The following is a 20,631-nucleotide window of genomic DNA, read 5'->3' as shown; positions in this document are numbered from 1 at the left end:
CTCTGCTGGCTTCATTCTCAGGTGGATCTGCCCGGGGGCAGCAAAGATAGCCTACCACGGTTCGGGGTGCTTTCTTCTCTGGGTTCGTATCCCCCACGGGTTTCTTGTGTGTCAGTGTTGGTGGTGAACCTTTAGGAGGTGGGACCTTGTGGTGACCAGGTCATTAGGAGGAATGCTCACGGCACTCTGACCTTGCTGTGGCTTTGTGTTTCATGAAGTGCAGTCTGTTTCTCTTCACGTGTGTTTCAGCCACTGTGATTCCGTATTCAGTGAACACCTTGCCAGAGGACAGCCAGCACTAGTGCCATGCCCTGCAACCTCTAGACCTATTTTCTTCCTGAGGTACCCAGCTTTGGGGTATTTTGTTATGGTCACAGGAAATGGACTAATACATGGAACTTGGTGGTTGTGGCTTCTGCGTTTTTTGGTACCTGTGGGACGGTCACACCAGACTTCCTAAAAGGAGCTAATTTAGTCCTATTTAGGTCCCAGAATGTACATGTACATTTGTCCCATGTACGTCCTAGGACCTGTTAATATATCCATCAGGTATAGTCCTTTCTTCTGTTTCTATAACCTAGTGATACCATAGGTTAGGTTGGTTATAGGTAGCTATATGGGGTGTGGTCCCCAAAGCAAGGAGACATTGTCTTGTCAAGATGAGGTAAAAACCACTTCTTAATTGGCATAGATAATTGTGTCAATCTGTCTTTCTCTTTGGGTCAGACTTCTGGAGGGGCCTTTGCCCACAGGTGTTCATAATATGCTTCTCAACCCCTAATGCTCCCACTTAGCCACACCCTCCCACGGACAGTGAAAGAAGAGTCACATTTGAGCTAAGACAGCTCATGGCTGTCTGTAACTCCAGCTCCAGGGGATCAGATGCCCTGTTCTGACCCCTGTCAGCTCCTGTATGCATGTGGTGCACATAAGCTCATTCAAGCTAAATGCATATACACATAATACATCTTTATTATAAGTGACTGTAACTCACAGATAGCCAAAGACCTGTAGGTATTTGATAAAGAATGTACACATAGGATGTCTGAAGAATCCTTGTTGCTCAGTAATAAAAAGACAACTCGGTTCTTAAAAACCAGCAGAGAAGAGGCTGGGAGATGACTGAGTCAGCTCTAGACTCGTCTCGCAAACTGAGGGGTCTAAGTTCCACACCCAGAACCTATGTATTAATTTTTAAAAATCTGAGCATTGTGGCACAAGCTTGTCCTCCAAGTGCCAGGTCTGCCTTTTGTCCTGCATGTGCGCGCGCGCACACACACACACGCACACACACACACGCACTCACATGCACCCACACACACACATATATGCACACAAGCACGCACACACAAGCAAAGAACTCAAATGACTCTACAAAGAAGATAATACAGATGGTCAGTCGATATATAGGATGCTGAGCACCGATGGTCACCAGGGAAATTTAACCAAAATCACCCAGAGACACCCTTCACAACCGCTCATACATCAGCTAGATTATAATTAGGAAAAGAAGGGCAACAGTGAGTGTTGATGGGTTTAGAGAAATTAAAACCTTCACATGCTGCTGCTGGGACATTTTAGAGTAAGTTTGGAAGTTGCTTAAAAGTTTTAGAATTGTGTTATGACCCAGTTATTCCACTTCTGATTTATATCCAGGAGACTTGAAAACATCTGTTATGAAAACTTGCACACCAGTGTCCTGAGTGGTATTGTTCACAGGGGGGAATAAAAGAAACAACCCAAATACCCATCTACAGGTAAATGGTAACCAAAATGAGCACATTTGTGGAGTCTTACTTGGCCATAAAAAGAACCATACACAGATATGTGCTTCACCAATCACAGATAAATTTTGAAATCATTCTACGAGTAAAAGAAGCCAGGCAGAACATATGAAGTACTTATGAGAAATGCCTAGAATCAGAAAAAAAGTATTCAGACCGAAAGGATATTAATTATTTGTGGTTCTTACAGTGGAGGAAGACAGAGAAAAATAAGGAGTAGGTGGCAATTATTAGGGAATAATTAAACTGTTCAAAGTATGGTGGCTCCATAGCCCTGTGAACATACCAAAAACCGTCGACTCAGACCGTTATGCAGATTGCATGTATGGTATGTGAATTTCATCTTAATGAAGCTATGATAGAATTGAAGGTCGGTGGAAGTGATGGCAAATGCCTAGACTCACAGCACTTGGGAGGGACACCTGACTATACACAAGACCACATAGTCTCAACTAAGTGGGTGTGGCCTAAGACGTAAAGTGTAGCACTTTAATTATAAACTATAGCCCAGGGTTAGAAACTCTTTACAAGCAGAAGTAAAGGGGGGATTTGGGAGAAGACAAGATTCTGGGTTCTTCTTTCTACAAAAGGACAAGCCCAAATTCTACCTTTTCTTGATATCAACTGTCAGAAGCAGATAGGGGAACACGTGCCTCTTCACATGATAAAGATAATCCCCTAGTAAAATTACCTGGTCAGTTATTAGAAATGCTAAAATGAAATCTAGCTAATGTGAGAAAATATAAAGAGAACTAAAGCATGGTGGGAGGTCAAACGGATTTTATAGTAAATATAAAGGCATTAAAGCCCTCAACTGAAAGATAAAGACTCAGAAGTGACACTGAGAAAGTTAAGAGCATGGGCAGACATTCACAGATCTGATCAAGAGGGGATGCAACCAGAGAAGCATTAACACAGTACTATAAAACCCCAGTACGGCGCCATCTCCTCTTTGGTTCACTTAGATTTTAAGTAGTGAACAAGTTGTAAGGCTCTGGGGGCTGGGTCTAGCAAGGGGACCTTTGCTCATTGGTCTTCCTGTATGGTGAGAACTCCAAAAGAGAAAACAGTGTACTGTAGTGATTTACATGAAAAAAATCCTGGCCAAGGCCTCTTGAGAAACTAGCTTTGGAGTGGTGTGCTCAAGTCAGTCAAGTGATTACCTGCTGGGGGAAGAACTTTCCAGAGGCACCTACAACACATCCCGGGGCTCTGGGCAAGGGGCAAAGTGCTTGATCTCCAGAAGACTGGTGTGGGGGTGCTGGTCTCCTAGTTGGGTTTTACAGGGTACCCTCACATCTGAGCGTGAGATGTTCTCATGAGGCCGAGTTGCAGGACATGGGTTTTCCCCCTCCACTGGCCAGTCTTGTTTGTTTACTCTGGTGTCACTCTAGGCTGCTTGCTCAGGGAGGTGAGTGTGCAGGAAATGACGGCCCTAGCTCTGAAGGACCCGTTGGTAACTTCTTGGTAATCCGTTGTGTGCATCAAAAGGTTGTGTGTTGGAGCCTAAATGGTCCAGAGTTACCATAGGGCCCGAAGGGCCAAAGCTTGTGGCTAAGAAGGACCCTTGACTCCCAGGGTCCTTGCATTTGGGAAAGATTTCTTTAGGAATGAATCACATTCTGGTGACTTGGGCTAGGTCCCAAAAAGAATAACCTGGCCTCTTGTCCCTTCCTTGTGCTAGTTGGCCAATCATTCAAGTGTTCTCCTGCATCTTAGGGACACCTGGAGACCCCACAGGCTTTCCGTGAATATACACTGCTGTGGAAAGGTTGTGGGTGTCTGACGCATCTGGAAGAACCCCAAACAGCCAAGAGGCCCATAGGCTACAGCTGTGTTGTTCTTTCCTCAGCTCTGGGAACAGTGAAGTGTGTCGTTCTTCTGTTTATCCGTTTACTTCATTCCCTTACTCACTCTAAAACAAGGACTAACACCTACTGTGTGGCCCCATCTGTGTAGGGGGTAGAAAGAGGAGAAGGGCTGATCCAGTCCTCCAAACCTTGGCAGCCTGGGGAGAGACGACGGAGGGACCTCACAGGGTGCGGCCAGGCCTGAGGAGCCGCGGGAGGGCAGAGCTTTCAATTTTAGTTGGATTTGGGGTGGAAGCGATGAAGTTGGAGAATTTGGGTCACTCGCTGGCCCCTTCAAAGGTGAAGGAATTCTTCAACCGTCTGAAGATTTTTGTGCTTCCTTGTGGAAGATGAAAAGCCTTCTGTTAAAAGAAACAATGCCCAGGGTCTCCACGGGGGATTCCAGGTGCAGAGAAGGGCGGATTGCTCTGCAGGTTTCTGTTTGTCTTGTCTTGCTCTGGTTGAAACACGAGCACGTTAATTAATTTCTTCCCCCAAGCTGTGTGTTGGTGGAATGTTCTATTTACCCCCCACCCCTCTTCCATCAGCTTTGGAGATAAAGCTGTCAGGCTCCAGTAGCCTAAGTTGATCTTGCAGCCAAGGACTGCACTGGAAAGGTGGCGAAAGGGCCAGGATAGTTCTGAACACTGGTGTGTTTTGTTTGGGTTTTCAAACTGCCAGACACATCGGAGCATGGCTCTGAGGTGGTTGTCCTATGGCAACTCTCCACGCTGTCCTGGCTGGGTGGCTGTACATACGGTGGTGACCTGTCCTGTCCAAAGAGAGTGGCTGTCTGTCATGGGCTAAGCCCGCCTCCTACCCCCACTTTACATATTTATATGTTGACCACCGCTGTAACCCCCAGTACCTCAGGATGTACCTGTTTTTGCAGTTGTTCGGGTCTTTCTAGAAAGAAGGAAGAGAGGACCTGATAGTAAGCCTTGGTTCCATATGAATGGCATCCTTATAAAAAAAAGGGAATTTGAGGTGCTGGGGAGATGACCCCGTGGAAAGAGCTTGCCACACAGGTAGGAGGACTTGAGCTCAGGTCCCCAGAATCCGTGAAAAGCCAACACAGTAGTATGTGTCTGTGAACCAGAACTCCTAGAAACATGGAGGCAGAAGCAAGAAAAGCCCTGGCAGCTCATGGGCCAGCTAGCCTGATATATGCAGCAGTGAGCAAGAGATCTCGTCTTAGAGGAAAGGTGGGGACCGGCATTTTAAAGTGTCCTCTGTCCTCCACATGCAAACTATAGCATGGGCATGCCCAAACTCACATAGGAACACTCTCTCTCTCTCTCTCTCTCTCTCTCTCTCTCTCTCTCTCTCTCTCTTACATGGAGAGGGAGGGAGAGAAGGGGTAGGGTGGTATGATCAAAGGAATGAATTTGGACATGTACAACATGTAAAGACACAGGCATAGGAATAGAAGATGACCTTCTGTGAGCCAAGGAGAGAGACCCAGAGTGGACGTTTTCTTCATAACCTTCAGAGGAACCCAGCCCCAGAAACACCTTCATCCCACACACCCAGCTTCCACAAAGTACATTTCTGTGGTTTTAGCCCCACCCCACCCCCATCCTGGGATACTTTGTGGCAGACCTAGTCAGATGACAACAGTTTCATTTACAAGTACATTTTATACTTTTTTCAAGGTGTAGATGAAGAACAAAGATGGATGTGAAATTAACCAGAAAATTCCACATTTTTCCTTAATTTGGGGTCTTCCGTGCTGGTCAGGCCTAGACCTTCTACTGGTTTAGGCTTTTTCTAGATGAGTCTGACTTGCGTTTCCTATGTGTCTTCATTTGTTTTATTTGCTAATTAATAATTTTTTTGCTGTTGCTCGCTCGTTCTTTTTGGATACAGTGGAGGTTCTGTCCTCATGCCCCATCACGGGGAAGGCAGCGTTCTCCAAATCTCTGTTCCATTTCCTAGGTTCATGTTCCCAGCAGGCATCTTCAGTGGTGGGTGCTCAGAGCACCCAGCTGTGTAGGGTCTGGATCTGACGGGTGCTCACTGAACAACCGTGGCTTTCTTTGGGGGTAGGAAGGTGGTAAGGAGAAGCCCGGCGCTCCTTGCTCAAACGCCTGTGCGGCTGCAGTCTGCAAATGCCACTGGAGGGGAGAGCAGCAGAAACAGAAACCGAGTGAGGGTAAATCCTTCATGGACTGTTTTCCCTCAGCAATCTGTCTCCAGGAACTCCTCAGTCCACTCTAGTCTCTATGCAGACATCTCCCTATTTCCTCACCTCTGAAATAGGTGATTGACTTCTTTCCTCACCTCTGAAATAGGTGATTGACTTCTTTCCTCACCTCTGAAATAGGTAATCGACTTCTCTGACCTGCGGCCTGGCTCTCTTGGAGACCCTAGGGTCTCTCCCCTTTTGTTCACTGCAGCCCTCCTCTCTGTGGCCACCTTCGGCTTTGGAGACACTGAGCAGCACACTCCCTCACCCTCCCTTCCTGTTTCCCCTGCAGCACCACCACTCAGTTCTACCCTGGCCTCGCCGTCTCTGCCATGTGGTCATGTGGTTTTGCGGTCCCTGAAGGATTGGCACTGGGGCATGGTTTCTCTCGTGAACTCTGCATCTACACAGGCATCAGCCAGCATCAAAATCTCTGAATTTCTACCTTAACACCCCCACCCCCACCCAGCACTGTGCTTTTCTTCATTGCTGGAGTACCTAATTCAGTAACTGGTTCCTTTACTCATGAGGTAACTGTGGATCCGCAATCCAGGATCCCCACTTTGTGGCCCTCCCGTGTTCACCCTGTCAGTCCTAGTGCTGTGAATGTCACCAACTGCGTCTGCTTGTATCCTTCCTCCTCAGGTTCCTTCTTGCCTAGTTATCGTCCCTTCTCATAGGAATCCGTTACCCATAGCAGCTAGGGCGACCCAGTCAGCACAGAAGCCCTAGGTAGCATCTCGCTCATGGGATAAAGAGGAAAAAACACTTGACACGCTCCTGTTGACCTTCCCTGTTTATTCCTGCCTCTTGCTCAGGTACTCTCCAGTTCTTGGCCTATGGTTTCTAGAATATGCCATGCCCCTTTCTCTTCTTGAAGCCCGTGATGGTTTACATGAGAATGTCCCCCATAGTCTCTGGAATTTGAACACTTGGTCCCCGGTTGATGGTGCTGTTTGGGGAGACTTAGGAAGTGTGGCTTTGCCAGAGGAAGTGTGTCACTGTGGGGAGGACTTTGAGAGTAACAATGGGTCCACCACTTTCCATTTGCTCTGTGCTCCATGCCTGTGGTTCAAGGTGTAAACTCTCAGCCCGTTGTTCCAGCTAGTGCCTGTTGCCAACATCCACACTTCCCTGTTCTTGTGGACTCTAGCCCTCCAGAACTGGAGTCCTAAAGGAGCCCTTTATAAGTTGCCTTGGTCATGGCAAAGTAACAAATACAAGGCCTGTGTACACACCGATGCTGATGCGGTCTCAGGGGGTCAGAACTGGTACATTTTCTCTGTCGATTAAAGAGTTAAAAGGTAGGGGGAAAAATCCTACCAGAAATCTTGGGGAGTCCTAATCAAGCACTATATAGTACTGGAGGACCAGAGGGCCTCTCTCTGGGTTCTTAATCTTTAATAATGGAAAAAGAACAGGCTCAAATGGATGCTTGAGGACACTCTGTTAGAGTTTAGAAGAAAATTTCTATGTTAGTCAAGCTGCAAATCTTGCAATTGCCCTAGAGGAGAGTGGAGAAGAGACGTGGTGTGTGTGTGTGTGTGTGTGTGTGTGTGTGTGTGTGTGTGTGTGTGTGTATGTGTGTGTCGGGGATAAAGGTCATCATTCTACTTGATTTAAGTTAGCATGAAGGTCAGCTCATGGCGGGAAAAGGAGCTTTAGAAAAAAGGATGAGGAGTTTAAAAGCCTTTTTAGCTTTTGGCCAGCATCTGAAAGAGAAAGACAAGAAAATGAAAAGGAATAGTCACGCTATTAGACTGATGTCATGCTAATAGACTCAGAAAGGTGGACAGACCCTGCTGAGTCCATGGAGATTCTGAGGCCTTCACTGGAGAGCGGGATTCTTGGAAGGAAAAATACATTTAGGTGAGCCTACCTTTCTGGGTCCCCTAGGCAGGTCCCCAACCTGACCTGCCTCATTCCATCACCCCTCCCAGGAGGAGACATTACCAGGTCACCTAGAGGGACACTCCACTCTTTACTAGAACGTCCCCATACTAGACTTGCAGGCAGCATTTCTATGATCCCCACCTGTTAACTCTCCGGACCCCTTGGTTTTGACCCATGTCGTGACCTTGGGAAACCTTGTTTGACTATCCTGTGACCAGTTCATTTGAGTTGTTAAAAGAATTCACTGTAATTGAATGGTAGGTCCACAGGGTGGCACTCTTGGGAGACGTGGCCTAGTGGGAGGTCTTCATGTCATTTGGGTATATGTCTCAAAAAGGCATTGTCAAACTCCGGATCCGTTCTTTGTCTTTCCACTGTCCAGTCCACACACAGGTAGTCCCATCAGGAAGTGTCCTGTGGCACCATCTGCCACCCTCACTAGAACAGAACTGATACAAGTTCCAACGCTTTTGAACTTTCTGGAACTGTGAGCTAAATAAACCTTTTCTCTGTATAATGTTACTCGTCTCTGGCATTTCATTATAGCAATGCAAAGCTGACTAACATGACCTTGATTTAAATTGTGGTTACTTTTCTTCCTCCCTCAGATTATCTCATGGCACTGTCTGCTGCTGCTTCCTCGTACTTGTCCTGGTTATAATTTTAAATTGTATTTCCTGTTTATTTGGTTAGTGTCTATTTCTTCCTGATGGTCACCAACACTGTGGCAATGCTCCCCACTCTTGGGTCCTTGATCCATATCCGTGAACTGGATATCTTCTGATTTTACTTGTAGGCAGTGGTTTCTGCGTGCTTGGTGTCTTTGTGGCTCTGAGCATGGCTGGAAAGATCCTATGGGGCCAGGCCAGCTCTCCTACCCTGGCTCTACTCCCTTGGCAGAGTATAGACACGGGTCACAACAACCACCTAGTGCAGAGATGATTTTGAGTTTCAAGGGTATCAGCTCCTCATTTGGAATCTTAACCACACAGAGAAGAAAAAAATAACAGCAACTATTTTCCACCTTTCTTTTTTTAAGGAATTTACATGAAAAAAAGATGGCTTTTATAAAAATGACTTGGCCTTGAAGGAAGTTATTTAAAGAATTCATACTTGGAGAGCAAAAAAACCCGTTTCCCTCCTTCTTGTAAGAAACAAAAAAATAGGAGGGCATTATTTTTCAAGGATGTTGGATTTATACAGCTGCCAGGGGCTTTACCTGGCTGGGAGCTCAGCTACACACATGGGATCATTATTTCAAGTCAAAGAGGTAGTTTTCTATAAACAGGCTCTTTGCCTTTTTATTTTATTCTTTAAAGAAGCATTTCTTTTTCTTTTGAGCTGACAATTTTTTTTGGAGAGCATCGAGTATGTAAGCTATGTGTGTTTGGGTTGTGATACCATACCTAAGCACCCGCTGCTGGTCCCATCTGACCCAGGCCCTAACTTGACTTTGATGCAGAGCGTGGCCCTGGCATCTGGGATTTGGGAATACTGGGTTGTCATGGACTCTGGCCTGTGTTAGCCCATCTCCATCACTGACAACTTCCTGAGTGTGTTCTGTTAGATGGTGACTCAGAATACAGGCTGACATTCATTCGGGTCTCTGGCAGTGTTTTGCCCCAGCATCAGAGTGGAGCTCAGTGGGAGGGGTTTGGGGAGCACCATGCATATCACCTGTGGTTCCCTTAAAGCACCAGGAGGAGGCTCTGGGTAGGATTTATCTGGGCTTATGACTTCAGAAGGCTTCAGTCCGTGATAGCAGGAAAGGCATGGGTATGGATCCTGGTCATGGCATGGGATGCGGTTGTGTGCAAAGAGGTCACTAAAGTGAAGAGGGAACTCAGGGTCTTCTCTCTCTCCGTCCCTCTGTCTCTCATGCAGTTGTTCATCTGTTGGAGCGTGTTTGCCGTAATCACAGTCTCCATCTCTGAACTGCAAGTTGAGAATCAGGGACAGATGGCCTTCCTCTTAACCCAGGCGAATTCTTTATAACTCACCACACTGGTGTGAGGGGTCTCCTGGAATCCCCTACCTTGCTTACAGATAAGCTGGAGGAACCCAATGTCTGTGGGATTGAGACAAAGTCTGATTTGACGCTCAGGCCTCCTCTGGTCCCCTGTCCCATGAGCCACAGTGAGGACACATTCCTGCTTCTGGCCTTGGAGTGCTGATATGGAAAGGCTGACACCAAGGAGGGCGTGTGTCCTCCCTTACTCAACTGTCCGTGTTTCCCATTAGTGCCACCAGTCTTTGCCACCGTGGCCTGAAGTGTCTGTCCCCTCAAGGTTGCTCAGTGCCCTTGGGTATCTTCCTCTATTTCCTCCACTCTGTTTTTCTAATTTGCTTCTGTGATGGGGAAAGACATGCTCTTCCTGTCCCTGGGCACAAAGAGCACATTGAGAACATTCCTGGAAGTGGCCTTAGGACACTAGGGTCTTGCACAGCAGGAGATGGAGGAATTCAGGGATGAATTTCATGTCCAATATTTTACCCGTTCCCCCCTCCCCAGAGATTGCTTAAATACTGTTACTACCTTTTTTTTTTTTTTTTTTTTCAAGAGCTAGAGATAAAATAAAACTCGGGGCTTCAAGCACGCTACACTAATCTTCTACCATTGAGCCATACCCATATCCTGATACTTTTTTTAAATGAAAAACAGTATCTATTCTATTGGATTGGTTAATTAATAATTGAGAATTTTTTATTTGCCAAGAACAAAATTAGTAACTATCTAACCATTTATGTTTTGTTTTGTCTTGGTTTGGTTTTGGTTTTTCGAGACAGGGTTTCTCTGTGTAACAGCCCTGACTTTCTTGAAACTGGCTCTGTAGACCAGGCTGGGCCCGAACTCACGGAGATCCACCTGCCTCTGCCACCTAAGTGCTGGGATTAAAAGGCATATTCCACCACCACCTGGCCCCCATTATGTAATTTTAATGTGTGTGTTTCTATGTATGAATGTGGTAAACATGCATGTGCCTATGTGTGTGTACGTGCATGTGCCTGTGTGTGTGCAGAGGCCAGAGGGGGTCACAAGGTGTTCCGATCTTTTACTCTCCCCCTTCTGCCTTGGGACAGGCTCAGTCACTGGAACGAGGCTGGTAGCTAGCAAGCCCTGTTGAAGTCTCCTGTCTGTCCCACCTCCGGGCTGGTTACAGGCATGCATGGCGCCATGCCTAGCTTCCTGCGTGGTTTGGGGGTTCAAACTCATGCTTGTGGCAAGCGCTTCCACCAGAGCTCTTGCACCACCTCCCCAGTCCCCGCCTGTGTCCGTGCTTTAGACAGGCCCCAAACTGTGGAACAAACAGTTTTCTAAATAGTATACAAGTCTAACCTATAGACTACCCTTCGCGGCCTCCTAGCTTTCTCTTCATCCATGTCTTATCCCAAAAGACCTAGTGTGTCTTCTGTAAATATTTCAAATTGGAGTCAAGGGAGAATAAATGCAAAATAAAAGAGTAGAAGTAGTTATTTAAGATCTCCAGGTGATTACCAGCTCAGCAACGGGCTGACAAAGGAAGCTGCAGGCTTGACTTTAGAAATGGCTCCTGGTGTCGGGGTGGGGGGGTGGGGGGTGGGAGGGGGGGTAGGGCCGGTAAGAGGGGAGAGCCAGGGTCCAACCTGGCCAGGATGTGTCCTGGTTGGTGGTATGAAGGCCCCCACCTCTCCCACGGTGGCTTGGTAGCAGAGCTTGGGGACCCCCCCATCCAGTCACAGGCCTGCATTGATCACCTGCCCTTGATCTCTTTAGTGGTGGGGAACCCAGCACTGTGTGATCCTGAGACTTGAATCTCCTCTGCCTTGAAGGTGCTGATGAGCACGTTGGTATCTGTCTATCAGGGTATATTTATACGCTTTAGGGATTTTAAGATCAACGTGTGGGGAGGCTCTCTCCTCCATGCAGCAGCAGCCATGGAGCACTAGTGGGGGGGAGATGTGGGTGGAGGGAAGGCAGGTCCCCTCTCAAGTGCTTCCACACATCCCCACCCCAAGAGGGACACCTGCATGGGAAGACAGTTCAAGTCCTCAATGTCCTATCTCCAATCCCCAAATCCAGGGTTTGCCGACTGAATAGAGGAGTGGTTCTCAACCTGTGGGTCGTGACCCCTTTGGGGTAGAATGACCCTTTCACAGGGGTTGCGTATCAGATAGCCTGCATATCAGATATCTACGTTATGATTCGTAACAGTAGCAAAATTACAGTTATGAAGTAGCAACGAAGTAATTTTAGGGTGGGGGGGTTACCACAACATAATTGTATGGTTTATGGTTGGGGTTTACCACAACATGAGATCACAGCATTAGGAAGGTTGAGAACCACTAGAACAGAGAAACAGAGAAGGGGGAGGGGCTAGACAATCAGCACTCATGTGCAGTGTGGTGGGAGGGACTGCTTCCGAAGTTCTTTTCTTGTTTGTTTTTTTGAGACAGGATCTTACTATGGAGCCCAGGCTGATCTTGAACTTGTGACTCTTCTGCTTCAACCTCCTGAGTACTGGGGTCACAAGCATGAGGCAGCAGGCCCATGGCCTGGTTCTGGTAATCTGTCACACAGTAAGGTGACTACGGTCTGCAACAATTTATGATTTATTTCGAAAAGTCACTAGAGAAGAAGGGTCCAAAGGCTTCCTGCAGATGGAAATGATAAATGTTGGAGGAGATGGACATGTTAAATTGCTTTGATTTAATCATTGCATACTTTATAGAAGTACCAAATTATTATACCATGTAAATATGTAGACAATATTATGCATTGACTAGAAAAAAATGTCAAAAACAAATAAAAATGGAAATGCTGAAATAGAAAACAAAAACAAACCTCCAAGCAAGAGCAACCTCAGTGTTTCTGACCCTTGTTTTGTGATGAGGCCTGGCCTGCCCTAAAATGTGGGGCTATCATGAAGCAAGAAGCTCCATTTGTTCCTTCTAATTCATTTCCTTTCATGGCTTTGTTCAGAATTTCCCACTGAGGATGCTCCAGGGGACTTCAACAAAAGGAGGAGCAAATGAGCCATCCAGAGGGGAAACCCCTTCAAAGCACAGTGTGTTTCACCTGCTTCTTGGTACCCCAGGGCCTGAGTTCACTCTCAGCTTTTCATGCATCTGGTTTTGTTTAGAGACAGGATCTTAGTATGTTGCTCAGGATGGTCCTGAATTCCTGAGTTGATGCAATCCTCTTGTCTCAAGACTCCCAAGTAGCTGGGTCTACAGGCTCTACCACTGTGTCTAACATCATGTTACATAGTTCTGTCAGATCCATCATGGAGAGAGAGGGGCAGGTGTTTCTATTAGTTCTAGAGGGTAGACTTGGCAGACTGATGCCCAGTGTGAGATTATGCTGTGAAACATCCAGGCTGCACCTGGTCCCCTTGTCACATGGTGGCAGGTCATACCCTGAGCTCTCCAGTCTCTTACATTCAGACTCTTAGAGTGGTGTTTTAATGCACCTGTTAGGAGCCACTAACGTGCAGCTCTTTCTGTATTGTGGCAAAGTGTAAAAGTAAGTGTGCACAGCCAGTGGGAACCTCTGCAGGTGAGGACACCAGTTAGCCGTGTCCGGAGATGAATTAATTCTAAGTAGACATTAAGCGAAGCTGAGGCCACCGGTGAGCTGTTCACCTGGGTGAAGGTTAGCATGCAGGATCCAACAAAGCTCCTCCTTGGGAAAGGCTGTCCCTCAACTCTGCTGTTTTAAAATGAAACACAGTGACTCTATACAAATTCCAGGTCAGATAGGTTGGTCGTACCTAAGCCTCTTGGGCTTGGCAAGTGTGGGAGACCAGAAAGTGGGTATGGTATCATCCTTTCTCTGCCTTTGTAGTGTTGGTGAATGTGGGTATGAATCCATAGATTTTCAGTTAGGCACCTCATTCATTCTCTCAATATGTTGCCAAGGTGATGCCATCCAAGACCTCACTCTTTGTATTCTCTTGTTCCCCTGCGAGGCTCAGCAGGCTGGCTGGAAGTGGAGCAGTCTGTGGGGTGAGGAGGTGTCCTTGTGTGACATTTTACAAGTTTATGATGAGTCTGGTGACATAGTTTGCTTCCAGATGCCTTCTGTTTTTATCACTTAGAGTTGAAAAGTGGCTTCTGTATTTTTTACAAACTCAGATATTTTTTTAGTAAGTGGATAATTAAATCACTACTTGTTGGTTGTATGGATTTGGAAATTGCTGAGGAAGGAAGGAAAAGGAATAGCACACATCACTCACTGTTAACGTTTTAGATTTTGCTTGCTCATTTACTTACTCGTTTCCCCGAAAGTACTTGTTCATATTGTGTTTGTGCAAATTTGGGACCCAGCCGTGTATAAGGATTTATAGCTGTGTCTGTCTACATTGCGGGGTTGCCCTCGACCGGATTTTCAAGGTTGAATCCTTCTTAACATTGGCAGCTTTCTCTACACTTGGGGATTTTGATGGCTTCCCAGGTTCTCAAGATGGCACAATACCTTGAGCAGCATTACTGTTTACAAAACTCGACCCAGAGATCCAGCACGTTCATGCTGTTTACTTTTGCTCCTGGAATGCTGATAGGTCACCTTTATGCAGACTCGCCACACATGCGGTGTTTTACGGCGTGAACAGTGTGGCGAGGCTTTTCCATGTAAGCCACTGCTAATAAGTATCAAATTGCCTTCCACATCTGGATGCCTATGCACCTGTTGGGCCTGTCAGTCATTGCTGTACACAGAGACCTCATCATACTCAGCAGCCCTCAGAGGTGGGCTCTGTGAGTGAAAATAGATGTTTGTCTAAGTAAGATCTTATGGAGGAACACTTCACCTAAAAGGGTCAGGAGAGGAATCCCACACATCACTAATTACCCTTCCTTGTTTTGAGGAAAGAGCACGCTGTCAGCCTGGGTGTGTGTTATGATCTGACTACGCTTCTCTGTTGCTTCTGTGTTTCTTGATGTTCTTGGCTCTCAGCACAGTTGCTGGGACGCTCATCTCGCAGGGGAGTATCCTGGTCTCAACCAAGCCGATTTCCTTGGTTCCAGATGTCATAGGGAAGTGGGGGTACCTGTCACGCATGTCTGTGCCGTCACCCTCAAGAGCTCCCACATCCCTCAGTGCTGGATGCAGGCTTCTCTCCCTGCCTGTTGTATGTGGCTCTCCATGTTCTGTTAGGAATGGGTTTCTATTTTCTGATGATCAGCCCCAGGTACCTCCTTGGCTGTGAGGATGAACAAGGTAGAGTTTCATTTGATGGCTGACCCCTCAAGCTATTTCTCTGGCTCCTATCTGGTACCACTAGTGGCTGGGAACTCAGGCCACCCCAGGTAGCCAAGGAGATCTGAAGCCTTGGGGTTCATCAAGGCCACATGAGGCTGATCATTCTCTTGGAGTCTTTTATGGTATGATTTCATAAATCAATAAGCCAAGAACTGCTCAAATGTCTCCATCATTTTCTAGAAAAGAAGCCCAGGAAGGACAAGCCATCACGGGACTGGAGGGAGCGAAGGAATGCCATCAGGCTCACCAATGAGCACACGGTGGAGACCCTGGTGGTGGCCGATGCCGACATGGTGCAGTACCACGGGGCAGAGGCTGCGCAAAGGTTCATCCTCACTGTCATGAACATGGTGAGTCCACAAGAGGGCCCTGCCATTGGTGGGTTCATATTTCCCTAGGAGGGGAGCTCTGGAGGCAGGTGTGGCACCCTTATCTCCTGAGGCAAGGAGGCAGCTGGCTTGGGGTCACAGCCTGTGACCCTGAGAGCAGATGCAGTGAATGGGAGAAAGTCTGATTCCGGATTCTACCTGCCATGATGTTTGCATGCACAGGTTTGCTCAGTGACGGGACTGCTCATGACCATACTTTCAAGATTCTTGGTACATGGAAGACTTATTCCAAGTGACAGTTATATAGAAGGGAGAATCAGCCCCTGTTCTCGTAATGATGGAACTACTTGAAGAAATTGGGATCAGACCTTAGTTAAAAAATAGCTTACCATGTGCCTTGAGAACTTGTAGGAACTATGAGAGAGTTACCTATTGAGGATGCCAAGAAGGGGGTTATGAAGCCAGGTCTGCACCCAGTTTGTGGAGTTGAGATAGAGGAAAACCTTCTTTACACAGTGGGTGGGTGAAGGAGAGGTTACCTCCTCAATTATTGACACCACAGGCTCTTCAAAGGCAGCCACATTCCACCCAGCCATCTGTTTTCCCAGCAAGTGCTTTTGAAGGCCTTCAAAAACCTTTAACTTTGTGCTCCACGCTGGGGCTACAAATGCAACACATAGTCTGGTCCTTCCCTTGGGAGGCTCTAGTCTTAGCAGGCAGAGCATCCATTCTACCATAGAGACATCTGTAGGGACCCCTAATGTGCAGGTGGAGGGCTGCTGCTCGTGGTCATCCTTCAGCATGAGGTCTCATGAAAGAGCAAACCTTGACCGGAGAGGAAGGAAGTGCTGCCGGGGTGAGGATGGGTGGAAAGGTCATGCTGTGGGTGCAACAGGTGTGAGGCTTGGAGGGACACTTGCTCCCTTCAGAGGGAGGTCAGGTGATACAGCTGCAGCAGGGACTTGAAGGAGTGTGGACGCATGTAGACAATGGAGGCTAGAGGAGGTGAGCAAGAGGTTCTGAGAGGTAGGGGCTTTGCCCAGGAGACTAGGGCCACCCAAGTGTAGGAGAGCCTCAAGTTCAGCTCAGTGTTTGGAGAAGGAGCCAGAGCAGCTGCATGCTGGGTGGGTTGATGGGAGGAGTGGCCAGTAGATGGGAAGAGGGTCTGAACTGATGGGCAGGGCGAGTGGGTGGAGGCACTCAGGGGCCAGGTGGGGAAGACTGGCAGGAACCAGGGGGTATCAGGAGCAGAGAAACCCCAGCTTACCTGGCCTTTCATGGGTGCCTGGACAGATGGTGGAGCTGCTGGCTGAGAAAAGGAGGAACAGAGCATTTGGACCTCAGGAGGAGTTTTTCAGTGGACAAGCTGAGCTTAAGGCGAGAGATGGACAAGCAGGCTTGGCTAGAATAGGAACTTGGGGTTTCTCAGCCTGGTGCTGGTACCTGAAGCCTCAAGAGTGGCCAGCAATGCCCAGATGCAACATCTCCTGTGAGGAGACAGTTTTAGGGTGCAGTAACCCCAGGGGATAGGCAGAAGAACCTAGGAGGAGGCTGTCCCTACAGAAAGGGATGTTGGGAGCGGAAAGCTGGTTAACAGTGGCAGGTGTAGGTGAAAGGTTAAGAGAACAGTACAGCAGAATGAGACAAAGATTGTCATCTGGGGCCACAAGATTGACTAAACTCCAAAGAGACTAGACTAAGGCATTTGGGGCTAGGGCTGGGGGATAGTATTCCTCCTTCTCCAGAATCTGTGCAGCCTTGGGCCTGGTACAATCATGGTCTAGGGCTTGGACAGATCCTGACTATCTCAGAGTGCATCTGCTCTTGTTTGCCTGAGGGGATGGAGCCTGGATGCTGACAAGGAAGCCAGCTGTGACGAGAAGGCGAGGTTAGTGACTCCCAGCTTGTGTGTTGGAGGATAGTGGGCAGTCATGGTCCTCATGAGTGATAAAGTATGCAGGTGGCTCCTTGCACATGTGTAGGTATGATGGAGGCGGATGCTTTGGGCTCTGGAGGTGGCTTGGGAGGGTCCATGAGAAAGTGGGGAGGACACAGAAGCTGGAAGGACCTGATGATTCCCCCCCGCTGGAATCTCTGCTCTGACTGTATTGTAAGTGGGCTGGGGACCTGGAAGGCTGGCGAGCCTGCACAAAGCTCACCGGGATCAAGTCTCCTCTGTGGGGACGAGAGCCCACAGCTCATTTCCAAGGGTCTGAAGGAAGTTCAAGGGCAAAGAGGCTCTGTGCATCAGTAGCTCCTCAAGGGATATCTTGGGCAGGGCCATGACATTAGGCCCAAACCCTTCACCTGAACTGGGCACAGGAAAATAGGTATTTCCTGGTTTGGGAAATCCCCAGATTTCTTTCCTGCCCATGGCTGCTGTGGAATAGGGAGTCTGAGCCAGTGAGATACCAGGTAAGCCTGCAGGAAAGGAAGCGATTGTGGCTGGGATTGGGCCCCCATCATTACACAGCTTCCCTAGGAGCAACAAGCGGGAACAGGCCCACCGAGTCCATCTGTCTCTCTCCAGACTGTTCTCTGGGGTTGCAGGGTTAGAGCAGCTGGCTCCTCGGGTTTCTTGGATTGGAAAGAAAGCCACTTGGGTTGGTGGTCCTCCTCATTCACTTGTGGGCTGTGGAAACTAGTGACTCTGGTGTCTGGCGGCTCTCCCCTTGCCCTGCTGCTTGGGTCTCTGTGGCAGAGACCCTGCACCCTCTGTGTCGTATCCAGACTCCCAAGGCAAAACCCGGACAAGTCCCACCAGGGGCGAAGGAGAAGAAAATCAAGTTTCCTGAGCTGGGAACATTGTTTTGTTTTTTGATCTGGAGTTCCTGTTTTTCCCAACGTCTTTCATGGTTAGGATGAGTTAGATCAGTGCTAGCCACTGTGGGAGAAGAGTAGGTGCCTAAGTCGATCTTCCCAGCCCTGACAGCAGCAACAGGGTGTTTTCATGCCTCCGACACCTCGTGTCTGGTGAGTTTCATCATTTTACAGGGAACAGATTTGAAACGGAGGCTTAGAGTCTAGTGAGTACACAGTTGAATAGAAGACCAGCTACCAGCTGATGCTCCCGGCGTCACTTAGCTCAGATGTTTCTGGTTTTGCTCTCTTTTTTGCTCTCTGCTCTGGGACCTCCATTGTTTCCAGCCTTAATACTGACCCAGTTCCCGTACTGGCCTGCTTACTCCCATCTTAGTCCCCCTTTTATCCTCGACACAGAGTGGCCTGGAAAGGCTGCCAGTAGAATCAGGAGCTTGTCACTAAGCAGTACAAAGTCCCCTGTGGCTTCTCCTGGCAGTTGATGGGAACTCTACCCCCTTTCTGGGCCCCTCCCAGCCTTATTCCAGGCCATCTCTTTCTCCTGTAGCTCCTCCCTCCTGTCTGAGCCCTGGCTTTTGCTGCAGAGGCCAACTCTTCCTCAAGAGATCCCAACTCCTCTGTTACTTATAGCCTGTCTTTCAGAGAGGCTCTTAGAGAATGGACTTTTCTGTCTCCTTGTAAATTTTCCTCAGGGGGACCCTCCTTGCCGGTCTATAAGAAGAGCCCCACCCTGATGCCTTTTTAGAGGTAGCCTGCTTTATAAGTGGATAGACCTGATCCACATTGGGACACCATGCTTATGAGCCTTTAATAAAACCTTTTGCTTTGGAATCTCCTTGTGCTACCAAAATTAGGACCATATAAGGGCAAAACAGTATTAGTTTTTTAATGAAATATAATCTGTATAAGATTCATACAAAGAAAATACCTGTAGGTAGAAACAAAAGGAAATGGAAAGGAATGAGAAAGTTTCACTATAGAAAAATAGTGAACACAGTGCATACAGAAAATGGGACAACAAAATGAAAATAATGAACACAGTGCACATAGAAAACGGGACAAGAAAAATGATAAGGATATGAAAGAAACAAAAAAATGCAAAAGTAAGTAACTTTTATGAGTTCAATGATTACATTAAATGTAAATGGATTAAGCATTCTGTTAAAGACAGAGATTTGTAGAATGAATCTTTAAAACAACCCCCCCAAAACCCCACCAAAGTTCAAATATATCGATAAGAGACTCACTTTAGATCCAAAGTTAATAATGGGTTGAAAGTGACTGAATAGGGAAGATATTCCATGCAGATAGTGATATAAAAGAGAGCAGAGGTGGCTATACAAGCAGGGAAAACTGCCTGTGAGTGAAAAGAGTTATCAATGACCAAGAAGGTCATTAGATATCAATAGAATTCAAAGATAGCAAAATATATATAATATTTATATGTGTGAATATTTTATATGCAATTCAATAAGCATGGTCAATCACCCTAACAAAGCAAAGGGAGAAACTAATAATTACTTCAATCAATGCAGAAAAGGAATTCGGCAAAATCCAATACCATTTTACAATAAAAAGAACAAAATCAAACTCTCATTATCATTATTCTCATTATGAAAAGCCCTAAGTGAGCACCCCACAGCTGACATGGTAGTTGGTGGCAGACAGCGGAAAGCATTTCCCCTACGAAGCAAGGCAGAGATGCTCACTGTTGTCACTTTCGTTCAGCATAGTGCTAGACGTTTAGCAAGAGAGGTTGAGCACAGAAATAAATAATAGACAAACAAACAAGTAAAAAATAAATAAAAGCCATGTAAGTAGGAAAGAGACAGAATGGTCTCTGTTCCCAGAAGAAGATACAGTGTTAACTAGAGAAAACCCTGAGTGTGTGTGTGTGTGTGTGTGTGTGTGTGTGTGTGTGTGTGTTATCATCAATAAACAGCAAAGTAGCAGTGTAAAACCCAACCTCCACAGGCTGGTTTCATTTGTGTGCATGAACAGTAAACACTCTGAAAAGGGAATTTAGAGGAAAGTCCTATTTACAACAGTGTCAAAATAACAAAATACTGAGCATTGACGGAATCGGGATGTAAAAAACTACACAGTGAAAGCTGTGAAACATTGATAGCAGAAGTCAAGGAAGAGATGGGTGGAAAGCCATGTGGATGGATTTAAAGACAGCTACAGTATCAGTGTTACCTAAAACAATCCACAGATGCTGTTTCTGTGAATACCTCAATGATTGGAGGTCTTGGAAAAATCCATCCTAAAATCCACATGGAATCTGAAATGAAAAAGAACAAAGTTGGAGATTCACAGTTCCTGACCTCAGATTTTCTTCAGAGCTTAAAAAAAAAAAATCAAAACACTTCTCTAGCATTGTTACCTTGAGACTGATGGAATAAACCAGAACCCAGAAGTCGACACTAATATGTTTGGTCAAATGGTTTTTGACACAGATGCTAATGGGGAGAACTGGGGCACCCACACAGAACCGAGTCCCCTGTGACAGCATATACAAAATTTA

General features: G+C 46.9%; 1 protein-coding gene across 1 annotated transcript in view; it reads left to right on the top strand.

The window, feature by feature from the left end:
• The window catches only part of Adamts17 (ADAM metallopeptidase with thrombospondin type 1 motif 17), a 321,166-nt gene that overhangs the window by 40,515 nt on the left and 260,020 nt on the right, over nucleotides 1–20,631 (top strand). Inside the window, 1 exon segment of the mRNA XM_059273139.1 lies at nucleotides 15,136–15,305. Within this exon segment, the coding sequence (XP_059129122.1) occupies nucleotides 15,136–15,305 (170 nt within the window).

The sequence above is a fragment of the Peromyscus eremicus genome, chromosome 1 (genome assembly GCF_949786415.1).
Source record: "Peromyscus eremicus chromosome 1, PerEre_H2_v1, whole genome shotgun sequence".
NCBI lineage: Eukaryota > Metazoa > Chordata > Mammalia > Rodentia > Cricetidae > Peromyscus > Peromyscus eremicus.
The sequence above is the reverse complement of the archived record's forward strand: the minus strand, read 5'-3'. Positions and strand labels throughout refer to the sequence as shown.